The 22,339-nt window shown below is 41.2% G+C and overlaps 1 protein-coding gene across 7 annotated transcripts in view; it reads right to left on the bottom strand.

The window, feature by feature from the left end:
* Positions 1-22,339, bottom strand: part of scaper (S-phase cyclin A-associated protein in the ER) — a 203,992-nt gene that overhangs the window by 124,499 nt on the left and 57,154 nt on the right. For 5 of the 7 annotated variants that reach the window (XM_062991980.1, XM_062991994.1, XM_062991972.1 and 2 more), the window contains 12 exons: positions 20,916-21,154; positions 20,107-20,403; positions 16,280-16,447; positions 16,114-16,180; positions 13,505-13,622; positions 12,245-12,356; positions 11,656-11,796; positions 9,832-9,987; positions 9,557-9,699; positions 5,413-5,494; positions 5,129-5,281; positions 1,257-1,364 (listed from right to left, as the gene is read on the bottom strand). In XM_062991980.1, coding sequence (XP_062848050.1) covers positions 1,257-1,364; positions 5,129-5,281; positions 5,413-5,494; positions 9,557-9,699; positions 9,832-9,987; positions 11,656-11,796; positions 12,245-12,356; positions 13,505-13,622; positions 16,114-16,180; positions 16,280-16,447; positions 20,107-20,403; positions 20,916-21,154 — 1,784 coding nt within the window. The remainder of the gene's footprint in view (positions 1-1,256; positions 1,365-5,128; positions 5,282-5,412; positions 5,495-9,556; positions 9,700-9,831; positions 9,988-11,655; positions 11,797-12,244; positions 12,357-13,504; positions 13,623-16,113; positions 16,181-16,279; positions 16,448-20,106; positions 20,404-20,915; positions 21,155-22,339) is intronic. The other 2 variants (XM_062992001.1, XM_062992014.1) reach the window with 1 other exon arrangement.

Here is a 22,339-nt window from a genome sequence, read left to right on the forward strand (position 1 = left end):
ATATGAATAGAAAAAGGCCATAACAAATTGTTTGGCACAAGCTTAAAAGTGTATTTATTTTACACGTGTTAGCAATGGGTGTGGCTGAAACAGCTGAACTTAATCATTTGAAGGGGTATTCACACACCTCTGGCTATACATTTACATTTTCGGAATTTAGCAGACGCTTTTATCCAAAGTGACTTACAATTGACTGAACTTGATTGAACACAATTTTTGAGCAATTATGGGGTAATTTGCTCAGGGGCCCAACAGTGGCGACTTGGCAGTGGTGGGGCTTGAATCAGCAACCTTCTGATTACTAGTTCAGTACCTTAACCACTGAGCTATCACTGCCCTGATCAGGCATAACATTAAAACCACCTCCTTGTTTCTACACTCACTGTCCATTTTATCAGCTCCACTTACCATATAAAAACTCTTTGAAGTTCTACAATTACTGACTGTAGTCCATCTGTCTCTCTACATACTTTCTCCTTTTACTCTGTTCTTCAATGGTCAGGACCACCTCAGAGTAGATATTATTTAGGTGGTGGATCATTCTCAGCACTGCAGTGACAACGACATGGTGGTGGTGTGTTAGTGTGTGTTGTGCTGGTATGAGTGGATCAGACACAGTAGGGCTGCCGGAGTTTTTAAATAATGGAGTTTTTTTTAGACACTTTTTCCTAGTTGGTTCACCTTGTAGATGGAAAGTCAGAGACGATCGTCATCTATTTCTGCTGTTTGAGTTGGTCATCTTCTAGACCGTCATCAGTGGTCACAGGACGCTGCCCACAGGGCGCTGTTGGCTGGGTATATTTTTGGTTGGTGGACTATTCTCCGTCCAGCAGTGACAGTGAGGTGTTTAAAAAACTCCAGCAGTGCCGCTGTGTCTAATCTACTCATACCAGCACAACACACACTAACACACCACCACCATGTCAGTGTCACTGCAAAGATGAGAATGATCCACCACCCAAATAATACCTGCTCTGTAGTGGTCCTGTGGGGGTCCTGACCATTGAAGAACAGCATGAAAGGGAGCTAACAAAGCATGCATAGAAATAGATGGACTACAGTCAGTAATTGTACGACAACAAAGTGCTTCTATATGGTAAGTGGAGCTGATAAAATGGACAGTGAGTGTAGAAACAAGGAGGTGGTTTTAATGTTATGGCTGATCGGTGTATGTGTTTGTATGTTCATATTTAATATGTAGATGGAGCAACTGGTTTGGTCAGTAGGAACAGTGGAAGACTTCGGGATCTACTTACCACCTCCTCGTCTGACAGCTCTCTTCCCTGGATGCTGCTGCTCTCTCTCACCGCCTGCTGATGCCTCTTGCCCTTGGTGTGACTCAACAGGTGTACCTCGGAGGTGATCTACAAACACAACAAGTCAAGAGTCAGGCGGTGAAGAACAATTCCAGAGAAAGCCTGGAGTGAGAGAGATACCTGTACCATTATCAGACAGGCATCAGGTTTACTATATGTTACCATATTGTTCAGCATGTCACGGATGACAAATCGATTGTTCGAATCTCACTAAAGATCACTTCAAAGTAGAATATAATCTGCACCATGATTGACGTTTGCAAAGCGGTGTGATATATTCTAATATCAGCTACTTGCTTTGGTTTCTCTTGAGCCTCAAGCACTGTCCTGCTAGTTTAAACAGCTGTATCATATTTCACCACTTGAAGTTTCGCTGACATCTGTGATTCAGATATTTTAGTAAGAGCACTGGTAAAAAAAAATCATTCTACAGTCTAGAGAAATATAAACAGCTATCGAATTCCAGATTGATTTTATACAGAAGGTGAAACTGATGACAGAGAGCAGAGTTGCAGGTGTGGAATCATCCTAGGATGCTGCCATTGTTTGTCTCTCAGCGCTGGACGTGAGCCCGACTGCGATGGCCTGTGCTTAATGTCATTAAGCAGAGTGCCTCCCTTTGACCTGTAGATGATGGCTGGAGTCACTAGCTGGCCAAGGTCACCTGACACTTTAACAAGATTTCATTCTTCTCTGCCGCTTAATCTGATGTCCTTTTGGAGCCTCAATGTGTCTGGTCCCGGCTGCACTGAAAGCCACGGCTGTGTCGGATAAATGTGTCTGCACGATGATTTGTTGCCAGTCATGGAGAAAGCACGAGCGCGGCCGGCCGTAAATCTCAGACCAAAGTTCATGTTTAATTAATGTAGTTAAATTCTCATTTAATTTCCTTCTTGTTTCAGGATTCTCTGAATGAACTTGCATACAGCTCGTCTGCTGTTGAAACTGTACAACCCCAAATCAGAAAAAGTTGGGACAGTACTTTTTTTATATTTACTTTGACTATTATTTAACTGCAGACAGGATGAACCCAAGATATTTCATGTTTTGTCTGTTCAACTTCATTTCATCTATTAATATACATCCATTGCTGCATATCAAAAAAGTTGAGACGGTGAAGCATTTACCACTTTGTAATGTTGCCATTTCTTTTCACAACACTTAGTTGTTTTGAAACAGAGAATACCAAGCAATAAAGTTTTTCAGGTGTTATTTTGTCCCAATCCTCCTGCAAACACGTCTTAAGGTGTGCAACAGTGGTTTGTTTCTAATTTCTTAGACCCAAAATAGCATAAGCAAGGGCTTCTTTCTTGCACAGCAGCCTTTAAGCACACGCCAACATAAAGCTTGACTGTGGACTGTGACACCTGTGTTCCATTAGCTTCTAATTTTTGGCAGACCTGTTTTTTGGTGGTTCTTAAATTACATCAAACCAAACAAATTTGTACTTGCGAACATTTGCTTGGACAGATTATCTTGGAACATAACATTGGAAATGACGCCAGGTGACATTTTTGACTTGCATGATCTAAAGTATATAAATCCTATTTCTGAGGTCTGTACAAAGCTTCCTGAACTTCATGGTCAAGTCTAATGGGTAAAGTCAAACATATCTTATGAACACAAAGAGGTCAGAAGCTGTACAGTGAGAATTAAGGGGTCGTGCCTCATGCCAAAATTATTTACATTATAGACATATGACATTACACCACCATAATGAAAAATCTAAATGTACTGTATATTGCTCAATGTATATTTTTGGCTTAATATATTTTGGGGTTTTTTCCAACAAATCTAAATTTAAAAAACAAAATCATTTAGTTACAGAAAATAGAAACTTGCAGAATTCACTGAAATGTGTGTAGAGGAAGTGTAAATTTGAAGAATGAAGAATGAAGTGTAAATTTAAATGCAGTTTAAAAACCACTGAAAAAACTTCATGTTTTTATCATTTCTAATTGAGGTTAACACATTCTTAACAATGTTTTTTTTTATTTCAGTTGATTTAAGCATAATTGTAACAATAAAAACCTAAAATACAAATTGTCATTTTTTTCCTCAAGATATTACACTCAGCAAATGTTCAGACGTTCTCTGTACAAAACAGTGGGTAGCACTGTTGCCTCACAACAAGAAGGTCCAGGGTTTGATTCCCAGCTAGGACGGTCCGGGTCCTTTCTGTGTGGAGTTTGCATGTTCTCCCCATGTCTGTGTGTGTTTCCTTCCACCATCCACAGACATGCAGTCAGGTTAATTGGATCTACTAAAATTGCCCTGTGTGTGAATGTGTGTTTGGCCTGTGATGGGTTGGCGACCTGTCTGAGGTGTTTCCTACCTTTTGCATAAAACTAAAAGTAAAAAAATTGACCTCAACTGTATATTTAGGTGGCGGCACAGTGGCTCGGTGATTGCACTGTCGCCTCACAGCAAGAAGGTCCTAGGCTCGATCCCCAGGTGGGGCGGTCCAGGTCCTTTCTGTGCAGAGTTTGTATGTTCTCCCCGTGTCTACGTAGGTTTCCTCCGGGTGCTCCGGTTTCCTCCCACAGTCCAAAAACATGCAGTCAGGTTAATTGGAGACACTGAATTGACCTATAGGTGAATGGGTGTGTGTACGTGTGTATGTGTGTGTATGTGTGTGTCTGCCCTGCGATGGACTGGCGCCCCGTCCAGGGTGTTACTGTGTGCCTTGTGCCCATTGAAAAGCTGGAATAGGCTCCAGCAATGCCCCCCCCTCCCCCATGACCCTGATTGGATAAGCGGTTAAGAAAGTGAGTGAGTGAGTGCATATTTAGGTTTTTCAAATCACACACCTTATCTGACTGATTCCTTTTTATATTTATATAGTGAACAGATTGGAAAATAAACCTCTAGAGATTTGAACAAATAAGGGTGACACAATACAGAGTGTATGACTTGTTATTAAACCAAAATCCTGTAACTAGAAGAAAATGCAGCATAACAAACATGTGCCACGGTACCACCTTTACCAAGAAAAGTACAGTACATAGTAAGCCAAAGTTTTTAATCCTTCTTGATGCAGCTTTAATTATTATTCATACTGAATAAGCATGAGCACCTGTGCTTTGTGAAAATCAGCAATCAGCCCCTTTTATGCCATCAGTTCTTATTTATTCTTGACAGGATCAATGCAGATTTTAGTCACTGACCAGCATAAACTACTACAGTATTGAGCCTGAGTCAGTAAAAAAAAAAAAGAAAAAAAAAAAGAAAATCAACCATGGCTAATTCACTTGCACTTGCACTGACCGACCTGAAATTTAATCTGGAGGTAAGAAATTAGAGCAAGCACACTTCCCAAATATATGTGCCAACTGTCAACTCTAACTGCACCAAATATTCAAAACTATGTTTGACATACTATGGCTGACTGTGAATATGGTACATAGTAACCATGCTTTAAGGGAATATTGGAAAACCAACCAATACCAGTGATGCTTAAACACAAAGAGAATGTGCATGTATGTCTAACTTAATAAAATATTACTATTTATATAAATATTAGTATTTTATTGTACAGTACTTAACATGTGAATTTCCTTATGTAATTTGTAATAATGTCAGGGCCACAGCAGGTCAGGTTCTACAGGGAGACACTGGGCACAAGGGCCCAAACAATCCATCCCAGGGCTTGGCCATCCCCCCTCAGGCATGAAGGCCAGCTAGCGATAACACAGCTGAGAGCCAGGTTCGAATCTCAGCAGGCTTAATAGACCGCTGCGCCACTCGAGAGATGCAGTCCTGAAACTTAATGGGTTTATTAATAAATGATTTACACAAAGTGAATTTCTCACCACAACACTGCAGAGAGAGCACTGTTTCTTGCGCTCGTAGGGAGTGAGTTTAGGTGCGTAGTCTGTGTTGGCATGTCTTCCGCTGCTTAGCTCGGCCGCCTTCTCCTTCCTCTGCTCGATCTGCTCCATGTGTCTGCGGCTGCTCTCATCATGCTGCCGGCGACAACAAAGAAAACGAGTACATGGGTATGAATAGGATTTGATGTCGGCACTGCTAGCAGAAGTTGGCATGGTCTTAAAGTGAAAGAACACTATTCAGCTGGAAGGGAATAGAAATAAATTACCTTCATCTGAATCTTTTTCTGCAATTCTTCCATAGCTTCTTGCTGAGCTGCACTGAGGGCAGCCAGACGCTCCTCACGGTCCCTGTGTAGAACATATTTATTTAAACAATTCACTTTTGTGGTTCCCAGCCCTGCACAGCCACTAGCAGACAAATAGTCGCTCTATTTCACCTCTTGATGTATGCTCAATAATCCAGGTACACAATTCCACAAAGTTGAATCAGTTCATCTGGACACAAGTTTGTTGTAGAGATACATTTCGTCACTCATCCAAGTGACTTGAATAGCTGAGCTGGTGGTGAATAACCCCAACCTTATATGCAACCGATTTGCATAACGACTGATCACCGCCCATTGCATAACAATGAAACCGGTGATCACCATATGCAAATCACAATGACCATTAATTACAATGGCCATGTGTGCCTTTCACATATAATTGGGGTATAGCTTCTATTACGGCGTTGTAAGATGGTGAGAGATGTACTCTCAGCACCCCCCCGGTTCAGGGATGATCGTTCTCTCTTCACATAGATGGCCTCTTTGACTCCCCGCTCAAAAGCGTTCCTCCTTGTCAAGGATCTGCACATCGTCATCATTAAACGAGTGGCCGCTGGGTTGCAGGTGAGTGTAAACCGCGTCCTGACCAGAAGAGGTCGATCTTCTATGTTGGGCCATCCATTTCGCCAGTGGCTGTTTAGTTTCCCCGATGTACAGTTCCCGGCAATCCTCCCGGCACCTAACAGCATACACTATGTTACTCTGTTTGCGTCGAGAGACCCGGTCCTTAGGGTGAACTAATTTCTGGCGTAGTGTGTTCTGGGGTATGAAAGCAACTGAAACACAGTGTTTGGAGAATATCCGTCTCAATTGGTCGTTATGCAAACATAACAGCTGCATATAAGGTTGGGGTTATTCACCATCAGCTCAGACTGAAGAAGTCACTTGGATGAGTGACGAAACGTTTCTCTACAACAAACTTGTGTCCAGATGAACTGATTCAACCTTGTGGAATTGCTCTATTTAAATTTGCACTTATAGCAATTGTTTGCATTCTATTTATGTTTGCAATTAGAATTATTTCTTTATTTATTTACTAGGATTTTACCATCATGTTTTATACACTTTGGTTACATTCATGACAGTTAACTACAGGTTACACAAGATTCATCAGTTCAAGTCTCAAACACAGTCATAGACAATTTTGTGTCTCCAATTCATTTCACTTGCATGTGTTTGGACTGTGGAAGGAAAACGGAGCTCCCAGAGAAAACACAACATGCAAACTTCACACAGAAAGAACCCAGACCGCTCCACCTGGGAATCAAGCCAAGGACCTTCTTGCTGTGAGGCGACAGTGCTACCCACTGAGCCACCCAAATTATAATTGTTCTAGTAAAAGATAAAAGTAAGTATTTGGTAAGTATTACCAAATCCATACTAGCTCTAGTTAATTAGATATACATTAGGCTCTTTTTTTATATCTACACAGTAAGCATGCAGACTACGCAGGCTTTGTTTCCAAATCATACAAAAGATCACAGCCACCTTAGTGAATCAGTTTTAAATTTTTGGATAGTGGTTTTTCAGATTTTTTTCAGCTGCTTCTGTATTTAGAAGTCACCACGGCGGATCAGTCTGACCCCTTGGATGACCTTCCTGACACAGCCCTCCTTAATTTATCTGGGCTTGAGGCCGGCACTTAAAATGAACTGACAAATGCACCTCACAGTGGCTAGACTGTTTGGCCCTTCCTCTACATCATGGCTGTGTAGACACCCGACCGGCCGATAGCACCACTGAGATTTAAACCTCAGATATCAGTGGTAGTGAGCTACTTGAGCGCCTTAATGTACACGTTATATGACAGCAATTGCACAAACCACTGTAAAATGTATTCAAGGAGTCAGTTAAATGAGGAGTCATTCACCTCAGTTCTTATAATACCTTTATATTATAAGTTTAATCATAGCCAAAATTCGATGGGTGGTGAATTAGTTATTTCTGCTTACAGATAATTATAGATTAAAAAAGAAGAATATGTGATTTGTTCATTTTTTTGAATCTTTGTTTAACTGACAAAAGTAGAAGATTTTCAATGATTAACTTCATTGTAGTTTGTAAATATGAACACATTTACAATCTGATGCCTGCAACTCACTTCAGAAAAGTTGGGACGGATGCAAAATAGAAGTGATAGGTTGATGTAAAATGTTTCAAAACACTGTACCTTCAATATTCTATCAACCTATCACTTCTATTTTGCATCCGTCCCAACTTTGTTTGTTTATTAGGATTTTAACGCCATGTTTTTACACTTTGGTTACATTCATGGCAAGAACGGTAGTTACTCATTACACAAGGTTCACCAATTTACACAAGGTCATATCAAACACAGTCATGGACAATTTTGTATCTCCAGTTCACCTCACTTGCATGTCTTTGGACTCTGGGAGGAAACCGGAGCACCCAGAGTAAACCCAAGCAGACACGGGGAGAACATGCAAACCACACTGAAAGGACCCGGACCACCCCACCTGGGGATCGAACCCAGAACCTTCTTGCAAACATTTTACAATAAGCATATAAATTGTTAACAGGTGAGGAAATCATGACTGGGTATAAAAAGAGGATCAAATAAAGAATGAGTCTGTACAGCAATTATGGATCCTGGCTCATCACTGTGTTCCATACTTGATAAGAAGACTGTCACTTTGTTTAGTCTGTTTAGGGCAAGATTAAAAACCACTACTGAATGTGCGCGATCTTGGTTTCTTAGACAACACTGTGTGAGAACCCATCATGCTACTGTAATAATATATAGTCAGATAAACTCTGTAGTACTTTAGAAAAACTGTTGTCACTTAATGCAACCTGACACTCTATTACACAAAGAGAAAGCTATACATCAATTCTATGCAGAAACACCACCGAGCTCATCTCAGATTGTCTGAAAGACGGTGGAAATGTGTTCTGTGGTCAGATGAGTCCACGTTTCAGCTTATTTTCTGGAAAAATGTTTTAGTTCTCCATAACAGTTTGTTGTTTGTTTGTTTATCAGGATTTTAATGTCATGTTTTACACTTTGGTTACAATCAAGACAGGAACGGTAGTTACTCATTACACACAAGGTTGATCAGTTCACAAGGTTATATCGAACACAGTCCTGGACAATTTAGTGTCTCCAATTCACCTCACTTGCATGTCTTTGGACTGTGGGAGGAAACCGGAGCACCCAAAGTAAACCCATGCAGACACGGGGAGAACATGCAAACTCCACACAGAAAGGACCCGGACCGGCCCACCTGGGGATCGAACCCAGGACCTTCTTGCTGTGAGGCGACAGTGCTACCCACTTAGCCACCGTGCCGCCCCAGTTCTCCATAACAAAGATGGAAATGAACATCCAGACTTCTATCAACAAAACTGTATCTGTAAAGGTATGGGGGTGCATTAGTACCCACGGCATGGGTGACTTGCATCTGTGTAACGATACCACTGATGTGCAAGTGTATATTTCCATCTTAAAGAGATGTGCTGCTATCAAGGCAACCCATTTTTACCATCTATGGTTATCACAACAGGACAATTCCAGGCCTCATTCTGTACACACTACAACAGTGTGGCTTTGTAGACACGTACGTGTGTCTGCTTGACTGGCCCGCCTACAGTCAAGATCTGTCTCCAATTGAAAATGTATGGTAAAGCATGAAGAGGAGAATCAGACAACGTCAACCATGGACTGCTGAGCAGCTGAAGTCTTGTATCAAGCAAGAATGGAGAAAAATTCCACTTGCAAAATGGCAACAATAAGTGTCCTCAGTTCCAAAACCCTTAAAGTCTCATTAAAAGAAAAGGTGATGGAACACAGGGGTAACACGTCTCTGTCCCAACTTAATACTCTTAACAGTTAAACAAAGGTTTAAGAGACTTAACAAATGGTACAATCTTCTTTTGCATTTTACACAATGTCCCAACTTTTCAGGTAATAGAGTTTGTAATTTACACATGATCTGGTAAATATATGAATACTATTAAACATATTACTTTATAAATGGTGTAAATGTGGTGTTTTATAAAATCTTTTGTTAATCCTTGTGTTTTGCTGACAAACAATTCTGTTCTGTCAGGTGCTGAATCAGACCTGGCTCTTTCCCGGGCTGCGTCCTCCCTGGCCCTCTCCTTTTCCTGCCTCTGCTGCTCTATCCTCGCCTCCTGTTCCCTCCTTTTAATCAACAGCTCCTCCACCCTTGCCTGCCGTTCTGCCTCCAGAGCCCGCTTACGCTCCTGTCACAAAGACACAAACAAAAAAGTTGTTAGGTGTAGCTAAATGAATGTAGGTACCAAATTGGTGTACGTAATAAAGTGCTTGGCGAGTAGTTGTAGGACATATGAAAGGAGAAGGAAGAGATCCTTAACCTGTACAGCTTCATCTCTGGCCTGTTTTTCCTCTTGCCTCCTCTGGCGTTCCTCCTGCAGCTCGTTTAAACGTTGCTCATATTCATTCAGCTTGGCCAGCACATCGTGCCTTTTATTCTGAGCTTCCAGTGTGTTGATAAATGCAATCTCATTCACCTAGAAAACCAAAAGCATTAGTGTGATATAAAAACATTACCCGAAATCCAACAGCAGAAATAGATACCAGTACTTAGATACCAGCCCTAAATAACCATGGTACTTTCAAAGAGCATGAAACATGCACTGTATATGATGATCAAAATCACCGTTTTATTTACAAATAAAAACTGCTATTTACAACTGTCTATTAAGTTACTGTTTTCGATGGAATGGTAGTGCAGTGGGTAATGCTGTCATCTCACAGCAAGAAGGGCCTGGGTTCAATATCCTGGCCAAATAGTCCTTTCTGTATAGAGTTTGCATGTTCTCCCAATGTCCGTGTGGGTTTCCTCCAGTGGATCAAAGTCCAAAAAAGTCCTGGTAACCTGTTGCTCAAATCCTTCTGTCTCCTCCCAGAAGGTACAAATCGTCCCAGACATACTTGATGATGTTGAGATCAGGGCTCTATTAGTGCCATATCATCACTTCCAGGACTCATTTACATTTTCGCCATTTAGCAGACGCTTTTATCCAAAGCAACTTACAGTTATGACTGAACACATTTTTTGAGGGTTACGGGCATTGCTCATGGGCCCAACAGTTGCAACTTGGCGGTGGTGGGGCTTGAACCCGGCAACCTTTGATTACTAGTCCAGTACCCTAACCACTGAGCTATCACTGGACTCCTTGTTCTCCTTTAAGCTAAAGGTAGTTCTTAATGACATTGGCTGTATGTTTGGGGTCATTGTACTGCTGCAGAATAAATTTGTAGCCAATCAGACGCCTCCCTGTTGGTATTTCATGATGGATAAGTGTCTATCTGTCTTTCTCAGCATTGCGGACACTGCCTTTTGTAACAGCAAACCCACCACAGTTCCTATGTTTTTGTGCATAGATTTGTCGCTTGCTCTTATTTCTACGTCAAAGTTATGTTTCTTAGGCCACAAATCTTTCACAAAGACCACTTCTGTCCAGACCTCTCCAAACAGTAGATGGGTGTACTTGGGTCCCACTGGTTTCAGCCAGTTCTGAGCTGATGGACATCTTCGAATTTCAAAATTCTGCTTTAGTGCTTCTTTAACAGAGCTTGAACAGCACATCTTGAAACCCCAGTCCGAAGGGAGACTGGAAAAGATCTTCAGATCTAACAATCTTTGGATATCCAGACAAAGAATCATACAGTAACTGTTCAGACTATGGTCTTCTCTGTGGTGAAAGCTGCACAAAATAAATGTGACAGGAAGAACACTGGTACTACTGAACTTTAGTGCTGGCAAAGACGTTTGAAAGAATTCTGAATGGAGAAGAAGACAATGTGTCCTATTTGACACATTATAGTATAACAAATTTATTAGAAAAAAACCACACAAAGTTAAGGGTTAAAAAGAACGAGGATGACCGGCAACAAGATGGATGGACACAAATGGGTGCAATTAGAGTAGCAATAAATGAGCCATTAGAAAAACTGATGACCCAAACAAAAGACGTTGGCAACTTAACACATATGGTTGGCGAGAGTCAGAATCAACTTGACAGAAATTAAAAATAATAATGAGTTGTTTTGCACTGTAAACCTTTGAAAATTTAGAGCACATTATCTCTGTGTAACATATAACTTTGCGATTAAAAAAGCTAATTAATATAATTATAATAATTCTTCATGTGCCACCATCAAGCCTTCCTCACCTTTGCTTCCTCCTCCTGTGCTTTTTTCACAATAGCTTGGAGCTGCAGCTCCCGTTTGAACTCTGCATGTACCAGCTTCTCCTCCATCATCCTCCTCCTCTGATCCAGCAGCTCCTCTTTCCATTTCCTTACTTCCTTTTCCTGAGAGAGAGAGAGAGAGAGAGAGAGAGAGAGAGAGAGAGAGAGAGAGAGAGAGCACATAGCTGTACTCAGACCATGTATTTCAAAAACAACCCGCCCTTGCAGCCCTTGGTACGTTCTTCACTCATCACATCCTCGTGTTCTTAGCACCTGCTCACTACAGAGCATATCACATTTAAATATTGGACTTCAGACACTGGCATGTAAATATACAAGACTGCTTTAAATTTCCTTCATCTCATTTAGAGTGGAAGGAATGAAAACAAACCAGTCCACAGACAGCTGATGAAAATGATGTCGCCATCATGTACTTGTTTGACATAAGACTCAGCGCCCTATTCAGATAAAATAACCGAGCTGAGAGGACATAACATGAGGCTGTCAGATTCTTGTACAATTGTTTATTAGCCCCTCTAAGACGTTTAGACATGATGTGGATAAGACGTACTCTCTCTAATAGTTTCTGCAGCTTGTGGGTCTTCTCCTCTCTCAGCTTGTCTCGTAACTGCTGAGCTTTTAGCTGCTTCTCTTCGTGTTTCTTCTTGGACTCAGCTATGGTTCTGCCAACAAACACATCTGACACTTAGATTGTTCTCTAAATTGTCCACCACCAAAACAACAATTACAGTCAAACAGTTTTTTTTTTCTCAACACAATCCACCATGTTCAAAATGCTGCATGCAGTAATGTTTTTACAGACATGCCACATCTCAAATGACTCACTGTTCTCTATATATGAACTCTACATAGGGTTTCATAATGTAACAGGGCAGGTCGCAAGGCGCCAGGTGTAGCCCTGCACCTGCAAGAATTAAAGTGAAGCCAATATGCATGATTCATAACCGAGGTAGAACAATACTGTGGCTAAAAAAAAACACAAACAAAAAGAGGAACAGGAAAATAAAAGTGGAGGCCAAAATAATGGAAACAAGATGATAAAAACATTTGCAGCCCGGAATAGAGAAAGTGGATAGAAAAGGAATTGTGTAGAAATGTCACAAAACGACAAGCTGTTTATAGCATCAGAGACTTCTCAGAAAAAGAGGAAAGGAAAGAAAACCCAGAACTAGCCGGGGTATGCAATGCATGGGCGGCACCCTATCCCACCAAGTGGCACAGCTCATGCCCAGTTTGGGCCCAAGAAAAGAGGTGGCCCCATGTTGCCTGAAAAAGTGTGCTGGCCTCTTACAGCAGCAATAAACTGGACCAGATCGAGCCTGACATCACAGTTCCAGAGCAAATCAGCTTGCCAACAGATGAGCTGGCAAATCTGTGAGGAAGAAACCATAATAAATAGAAATACTTCCACCTGGAGCACATTAACGCTCAAGCAGGCGCAGGTCAATGTCAGTTAAGTTAAACCAGCCCCATTTGTCGGCCATACTTGGCATTTGCAGAAGGGCATAATTCTGTTACCAAGCACCACCACCAATCATCCTGGCGGGAAATAGAATATTCATGTTACAGCTTTTCACAATAAGCAGGTGAATTAGTAACATGTAAGGTAATCATGATTGGACATGAATGAAGAATAATCCAAAAGGTAATTCTGTACAAGCAATGATGGGTTGTGGCTCACCACTGTGTTCCAAACTTCAGGAGAAGTTCAGGAGCTGCCAATTTTACACAAATGCAGTTTTACACACTTTTTTCTAGAACTAGGGTTTGTATGAAAGCAGGCAGTAATACTTATGATTAACTGCAGTACCTTTTGCGTGAGGGCGAGGAAAGCTTCTCGTGCATATGGATGCCATGGCCAGGGGGTCGAGCAGGTTCCTCCTCCACAATGTCTCCCCATGAGGTGCTTTGACGCCAGGGTTCTCGCGCTGTACACAAAGAAAATAAACAGCAACATTTAAAAAATACTTAGAAACAATCACTTGCATGCAGCCTTTAGTTAGAGACAGTTAAAAAGTTAACAGAAATACAATGCCAATTCAAAAAAGGTGAGACAGCAGCAAAACTGCAGGTAAAACAGACAGCCATGATTTGAAGTAATTTGATGTAATTAACTTCACTCATTGTATTTTGTACAAACCCATATTCTAAAAAAGCTGGGGCATTTTGTAAAATGCAATAAAAAACTAAAACCTGTGATTTGGTGTTTCTCTTGAACTTTCTCTTGAATTGCAAAAAAAAAATCATACTTTTGTCTGACCATACTGATTATATTTTTGGCAAAGCTAGCAGATTTAGAATTTAATGCCAGCAACAGACTCCGAAGTAGGGATTGCAGGCAGGCCAATCCAGCACCTGCATTCTTACTATAAAGCCAAGAGTAGATGCACTGAATATTAGTTTTTGACTGTTTTTTTTTTTTTTTTATATAATTGTTAGAAATGGATGAGATAATTGTTAAGGACACTTAGCAGTTGTGCTTCATGGATGCTTAATTTGCACACAGTTTTTCACAAAATAGCAAACCTAGACCCATCTTTTCTCTTAAGAAACTTAGATAGCCTTTATATAATGCTCTTTGCATACACCGATCAGTCATAACATTAAAACTACCTCCTTGTTTCTACACTCACTGTCCATTTTATCAGCTCCACTTACCATATAGAAGCACTTTGTAGCTCTATAATTACTGACTGTAGTCCATCTGTTTCTCTGCATGCTTTGTTAGCCCCCTTTCATGCTGTTCTTCAATGGTCAGGACTCTCCCTGGACCACTACAGAGCAGGTATTATTTGGGTGGTGGATCATTCTCAGCACTGCAGTGACATTGACATGGTGGTGGTGTGTTAGTGTGTGTTGTGCTGGTATGAGTGGATCAGACACAGCAGAGTTGTTTTTAAACACATCACTGTCACTGCTGGACTGAGAATAGTTCACCAAACAAAAATATATCCAGCCAACAGCTCCCCGTGGGCAGCGTCCTGTGACCACTGATGAAGGTCTAGAAGATGACCAACTCAAACAGCAGCAATAGATGAGTGATCGTCTCTGACTTTACATCTACAAGGTGGACCAACTAGGTAGGAGTGTCTAATAGAGTGGACAGTGAGTGGACATGGTATTGAAAAACTCCAGCAGTGCTGCTGTGTCTGATCCACTCATACCAGCACAACACACACTAACACACCACCATCATGTCAATGTCACTGCAGTGCAGAGAATCATCCACCACCTGAATAATACCTGCTCTGTGGTGGTCATGTGGGGGTCCTGACCATTGAAGAACAGAGTGAATGCAGGCTAAAAAAGTATGTAGGGAAATAGATGGACTACAGTTAGTAATTGTAGAACTACAAAGTGCTTCTATATGGCTATACGGTACAGTGAGTGTAGAAACAAAGAGGTGGTTTTAATGTTATGGCTGATCAGTGTACCTAATCATAAAAGCATTGTTTGCGAATCACCTGTGTAACTATGTTAAGTTGCAAAAGAGTCTTAGATTGTTTTGGTTTTGTTGTGAATGTGTTGCAGAAATCAAATGAAGAATAGCATATATTTAAACTTATACAATAAAGATGATCAGGAAAAACCGGAAATATCTTTTAGTTGTGCTGATCTCAATAATATAAATGTAAACTACAGTTAACAATGTACTGCTTTGTGTTTTATATGCATTTACACACCATCCTAACTTTGCTGGTATTGGCTTTACATTCAAAAGTATTTTAAGCTTATTTTCTATATTAAATTTCTCTATTCATGTGACTTTTACTACTGTTATAAGTTACTTCCAACCCAAAAGGGTATTAAGTGTTATGGACTTCTAAGAAGCAAAAAAAAAACTATAGTTTTTGTTAGCCAAGCAAAGCATAGTTTGTTTGTTTGTTTATTAGGATTTTAACGTCATGTTTTACACACTTTGGTTACATTCATGACAGGAACGGTTGTTACTCATTACACAAGATTCATCAGTTCACAAGGTTATATCGAACAGTCATGGACAATTTAGTGTCTCCAATTCACCTCACTTGCATGTCTTTGGACTGTGGGAGGAAACCAGAGCTCCTGGAGGAAACCCACGCGGACACGGGGAGAACATGAAACTCCACACAGAAAGGCAAAGCAAAGTAAAAGTATTTCATTAAGAAAATCTGAGTTATCAACCACTTATATTGTGATAGTGGTTACACTCTAGCACAGAGACTATAAGAAAAGGAAACTACAAAATTGAAACTCAAAAATGGGGGGTTTCAAGTTCTTTACATTCAGTCAGTTAGATAGGATTGTGGTAAACACTCAAATCAGTGATACTGATGATTCAAACAGATTGCTCTGGTCTTTTATCCAATCTTTGTGTTGGTAATTTGTGCTAAGTTTATATTTTTTTTACATTATCAGTGTGTGATTTGCATTAAGTACCATCATAGTCAGCCAACATCTCACTCCAGTCCAGGTTAAGTCCAAAACTACCACTTCCGATGCTCACCTAAATCAATATAATTAAAGTGGGTAAATTAAATCAATTAAAAAATATTAAGACTGTTATGACACTGAAGTGAAATGATATAATGTGTATGGTCCTCACGGATAATTCACTCTCCTTGTCCCTTTCTAGTTCATTGTTCTCTGCCTGGATTTCTCGGGTGAGTTGCTCCTCCTCAGCAATGGCACTGGCAATGGCCTCCTCATTAGCCTTCTCCAGACGATCTGCAAGCTCTTCCTTTTTAGCCAGAACCTCAGCCATGGACTGGGGCTGAACAAAGGCCACAACAATCACAAGTCACTTACATACTGAATACATACATAAAAAGTGATAAGCTGTCCACGCCAAGTGTCTTAAAGCATTCCACAATTACAAACCAAATCAATATTATGCAAGGTGGAAACAGCTATCAACTTTTCCTGAATTTATGACCACGTATTTACATTGCAGGAAAACAACATGACTAAAGTCAAAACACAGGCAGGCACCAGAAACACAATCAATCACAAAAACCACACACATGGCAACAAAGTCATGCAGGGCACATCCACATATTAGGATGAGGACATGATCAGAGGGCCTACCAGGTAAGCACTTACTGTTCACTCTTTAAAAGTAAGCCATTTTCTTGGCCTTGATGTTCACTTTTTTTAGGAGTACAAGTACTGATGATAACTGAAATGACCCCTCAAAAGCCACCAGCACAATCGGATATTATTGATGTTTTTGCTGTTAATGTTTGGACTTGGACTATTATTAGATAGATGGGCGAATGACAGTTTACACATTAGAAACAGAAGAGCTACTGTCAATAACTGCATACCTACCAATGTAAACTATATGGTAGATGTAACTGTTACAATAAGCATTACACGGTGCAAAAAGGTTTATAATGTACCCTACAATACAAGCAATGTTTTTGTGTAACCATGCAGCAACTACAACTCCTAGGCGTTTATTCACCCGAATAAGACAAATAGTCTCTAATCGTAAGAAATGTATTTTTTCTACTATTGCAAAGTTGTAGCCTAGCAATTAAGGTACTGGACTAGAAATCAAAAGGTTGCTAGTTCTTCATCCCCATCACTGTTGGGTTGTCACTGTTGGGCCCTTAACCTTCAATTGCTTAGACATTATACTATCAAAGTACTGTAAGTCACTATGGATAAAAGCATCTGTAAAATGCCATAAATGCAAAGAGTGCATCATGCAAAGATCCCACCATGAGCACAATGTGCAATGTTTTATAATAATAACAAAAGACAAGCTAAAACCCCCAAACTCTTTGAAACAGGCATGTTGACTTAGATGAAAGGCTGAAGCCATTAAGAGATTTCTGAGGACAATGCCCTCCAGAAGAAGAACAGAAAAACATTAAACCTGACAGGTCACAAAGTTGTAAAAGACCTGCATGTCTTGTTAATTGTTCTGGAGAACAACAGAACTACACAATGCTGGTTGAATTAATGAGACACTGCTCAGCTTAACCCAAATGTTTTTGAGAGCCTATAAACACTTTTTACACTAAGGGTGTACATACAACTAGCAACTCTGAAGAATTAAAACAAAGCATCAATAATTCTGCTTACAACACAATGATGGATTTTCCTCTGAGACATTATAGCAGCATTTGCACCTGTGAGACTGTTGAGCACTTGCTGACTAGCAAATTATTGAAATATTTTGAAAAAGAATCCAGGTTCCTACTATTACAGGCCCCACCACTTGACCCCAGTTTTTTAACCTGGCGAGTGAGCAGTATGCCATGTGTCAGTTTCAGAGCAAGCATTCAGGATGATGGAGGCCTAGCAGCACTGGATCAGGCTGACACTTCATCCTAATGAGCATAATGAGGGAAAGATTTCTCTCAACGCTGCGCCTGTTAGTCTCAGGCAGGAGTCTAAACAGTGCTGGGCTTATCTCAGCCACCCAGAAAGGCGGTGTCTGGTCCTATGTAGCAGCAAGACCAGGTTTCTTGCATGAATTGGCCTTAGATAGCACTCCCTCAAGGCCATTTATGTGCCATTCATCTCTATAGTTTCAGACAGGCCTTGGTGTGCTGTTGAGAAATGGATGACAGTAACTCAGGCAGAGAGGAGGGAGGGTTAAGCTTTCATTAAACCCTAAGAGGTTGTATGCACCAGAACAAAAAAGCACAGGATGGGAAAGCAGCACCAAGTTAAAGAAAAAATTGACTTAACGGAAGGAGTCAATTGGAATATAAATAAAGACTCTGACTGACAAAATGTGTCATTCTTAGTTGAATGAATGATTTGTTTCAGCTGCTGGCGTTAGGGGTCGCCACAGTGGATCTTTGGCCCATATACTTTTATGCCAGATGCTCTTTCTGTTGCAACCCTTCTATTTATCTGAGCGTACACCAATATGTCCCCCATACTGCCAGTGGCTAACTTCAGGTAACATCATGTGCCTTCTGTATTTATGAGCCCAGCCTGGGATTCCAACCCCTAGAACTCGGTCACTGCCGTTACCAGGAGCATGGCTCTTACAGTTGACACGCCACATGAGCTAACTTGTGTAATTCTTATTTAGGCAGTAATAAATAGAATATAATTTTCACATTATTAAGTAAAATTGTCCACAGGTTATGGCAATGAGCCCTAAATAATTGTCTATAAAACTCTGACCTCTATGGAAACGGGTAAAAAACAAATAACCAAGTCCACCAGGGAAGTTTAGTTAATTTCCCTAAGGGGATCAATAAAGTCTTATCTTATCTTAACAATATCCAACCAATCAAAACAAGAAGGGGTTCAGGAAACACTAAATAAAGGAGCTGAATTTGTAGTTTTAAAATCCCAAGCTTTTTTCTAAATCTCTTACTTAACATATGTGGCTTTATCTACTAAACCTCTGAGTAACATAATGAGCTATGGGGTAGGGAAAGTCATTAACACAAAAAAGCAAGACACTTGGCTTTGGCCAAAGACCTAATCACTGACTAACCATATATGGTATTTAGACATACGAAGACATAGAGAAGAGTTAATTAAAAAAAAAATTTAAATCCATCCATCAATCAATACGTTTGCTTCATTATACTGCATTCCCACTATAATTCCCAACACATTTAATCCATAACATGCAATTTGCTTCATCATTCCATATTTTCTATTGGCCAGTTTTGTTGTCTTAAAGAAAGGTGCTCATTGAAAGGGAACAACCTGTATGTAGAGGCTTATACACCATGAGATCTATTTAAGAAAAACCTGGCAACCTCTGAAATTTGTAAACTGAATGCAGATTTTTTTTTTTTTACATAATATGGCCCACCCAAACAATCTACAGTACTATATGCGTGTGTATTGCAAAACTAGATGCTAATGACTTTTGTACACATCTATTGTAGTTGTTGACTATGACCAGAGTGGGCGCCCAGGTGGTGCAGGTGGAATATTCCGCTAGCGCACCAGCACCGAATTTCTGAACTCCTTGGTTCGAAACTCGGTGTTGACACCGGTCGGCTGGGTGCCATCTGGCGAGCATAATTGGCAGTGCCTGCAGCAGATACTAATTGGCCACCATATCTGCAGGGTGGGGGTCGGACTGTGTTGGTGGGTGGGTCTTCATACGCTGTGTAAGGACCCTGATTGGCAGAAGAGGAGGGCTGTACACGTGTACAGCAACATGCTCTCTTTGGATGCAATCTGGTATCTCTTAGCAGCGGAAGACAAAATTGAGTGCGCTAAATCGTGAGGAAAGTGAGGAGAAAATGCATTAAAAAAAAAAAAAAAAAAAAAAAAAAAAAGATATGACCAGAGTACATCACACTGGAGCCCTCTAAACTCTATACTAGTCAATCTTTGGTGGATTTAGCCATGAAGTGATGCCACACTGGCTGGATGTTTTTGGAATTGATGCTGTTTAGGCAAGAACCGTAGTCCCAGCCTGTGTCTCTCAAAACTCACAGTGGTAAACTCCGTAGGGTCCAGCATGCTCTCCAGTTTCACCACCGCCAGGGGAATATGGGTCTCTGCTGTCGGCCCTGCTGCTTCTTCCTCGGCAGCAGATGGTGTGGTGACCCTGCTCGATGCCCCCACCGGCTCTTGCTTCCCTCCAACCAACCCTAGCTCTTCATGCTGGGGAGATGATGGAGAAGGATCTATATCTAGAGTTTGGGTTTGGGGGGAGCAAGGAGCCGGAGTGGACTTAGGCATAAGCGGTGACATACACTGCTCTGGCTCCTGATCACTGTCTGATGGGGGCTGCATTAACACACACATGTACACACACAATTACAAACATGCATTATGTCAGCACTTCTTCTCAGGGACCTTCATGGAAGGTGATGGTGTGAAGAACAGAAACAGCACAGCTGAGGAAACACAACATGCAGGGAAGCTAATGCAATTGCATGCCATATACACATCAAGTGCACACAAAATCAAACATGCACAAGACTAATTGAATCAATTCTTGTAAAACAGCTAGCGCACTGTTGGGTACGCGTGTAAGCTTAAGTGCACCGCATAACAGATTCTATACATATTTCATAAGACCACATATGATATTTCGAACTCTGTGGTCTTGCTATGTATGCACAAAATCAATGCCTGCTCAACTGATATGGCCCTGTCTGGACTGTTCGTCTATGAACACAGCCCAAAACACAAACAGAGAGGGTGGACAAACCACTCTTAGATTTCAGAACCCTCAACTCTTCCCTCTGCTCCTGAATTATTGATGGATGGTGGAGGCTGCTAGTTGACGTCAGTACCTCGAGGACAGAGGCCTTCTCACACTCAGGCTTTTGCTCTGGTGGAACAGGAGTGCTGTCCCGCCGCTGCTCCTCTGGCTTCTGCGCTTTGTCCTGTACCTGCTGGTTCTCCTTATTGCTCACATCTTTGGAGTTGACGTGGGCCAGGACAGGACTGACCTTTGCCACCATTGCGGTGGCACGAGGTTTCATGGAACGGCCACGCTGCACAGTCTCCCAACCCTCAGCATCTTTTTTACCTGTTGACAGACACATCATATGTGACAAGATCAATTTAAATTATCAAAATCCTTATTAACTCTTAAAAAAACTTTGTATATGTTATAGTTAAGGCCCTGCCTAATTCATGGCTGTGAAAATCATGTGAAAAAATCATGTGAAATGAGCCTTTTCCTTTGAAATATGCAATTTGCTGTAAAAATCTAACTTTAGGGTTTGCACTATAAAGCAGTCCAAGATGTTGAAGTCTAAAGCAGCTAAAAACACTATTTAGGTAAGTGAGTTTGAAAAACTCACAACCAATTCTGTGGACGAGGGGGGGGGGTCAAAAGACAGACGAGTATTTTTGTATTTGAGACAGAGCCTCAAACTATCTCTGGATGTTCTGGGTTTACATTCAACTACAGTCGACTTACAAATGGTTTACCATACGAACATTTCGGGTTACGAGCAATCTACCTAGCGATTTAACTTAACGTACGAACAAATTTCGGAATACGAACCGAAATTCGCGAAACACGTGACGTCACGAACAAGTTGACTCAGCATCTCTCTCTATATACAGGGGTTGGACAAAATAACTGAAACACCTGGTTTTAGACCACAATAATTTATTAGTATGGTGTAGGGCCTCCTTTTGCGGCCAATACAGCGTCAATTCGTCTTGGAAATGACATATACAAGTCCTGCACAGTGGTCAGAGGGATTTTAAGCCATTCTTCTTGCAGGATAGTGGCCAGGTCACTACGTGATGCTGGTGGAGGAAAACGTTTCCTGACTCGCTTCTCCAAAACACCCCAAAGTGGCTCAATAATATTTAGATCTGGTGACTGTGCAGGCCATGGGAGATGTTCAACTTCACTTTCATGTTCATCAAACCAATCTTTCACCAGTCTTGCTGTGTGTATTGGTGCATTGTCATCCTGATACACGGCACCGCCATTGGATGCACATGGTCCTCCAGAATGGTTCGGTAGTCCTTGGCAGTGACGCGCCCATCTAGCACAAGTATTGGGCCAAGGGAATGCCATGATATGGCAGCCCAAACCATCACTGATCCACCCCCATGCTTCACTCTGGGCATGCAACAGTCTGGGTGGTACGCTTCTTTGGGGCTTCTCCACACCGTAACTCTCCCGGATGTGGGGAAAACAGTAAAGGTGGACTCATCAGAGAACAATACATGTTTCACATTGTCCACAGCC

Source organism: Trichomycterus rosablanca, chromosome 1 (assembly GCF_030014385.1).
Source record: "Trichomycterus rosablanca isolate fTriRos1 chromosome 1, fTriRos1.hap1, whole genome shotgun sequence".
NCBI lineage: Eukaryota > Metazoa > Chordata > Actinopteri > Siluriformes > Trichomycteridae > Trichomycterus > Trichomycterus rosablanca.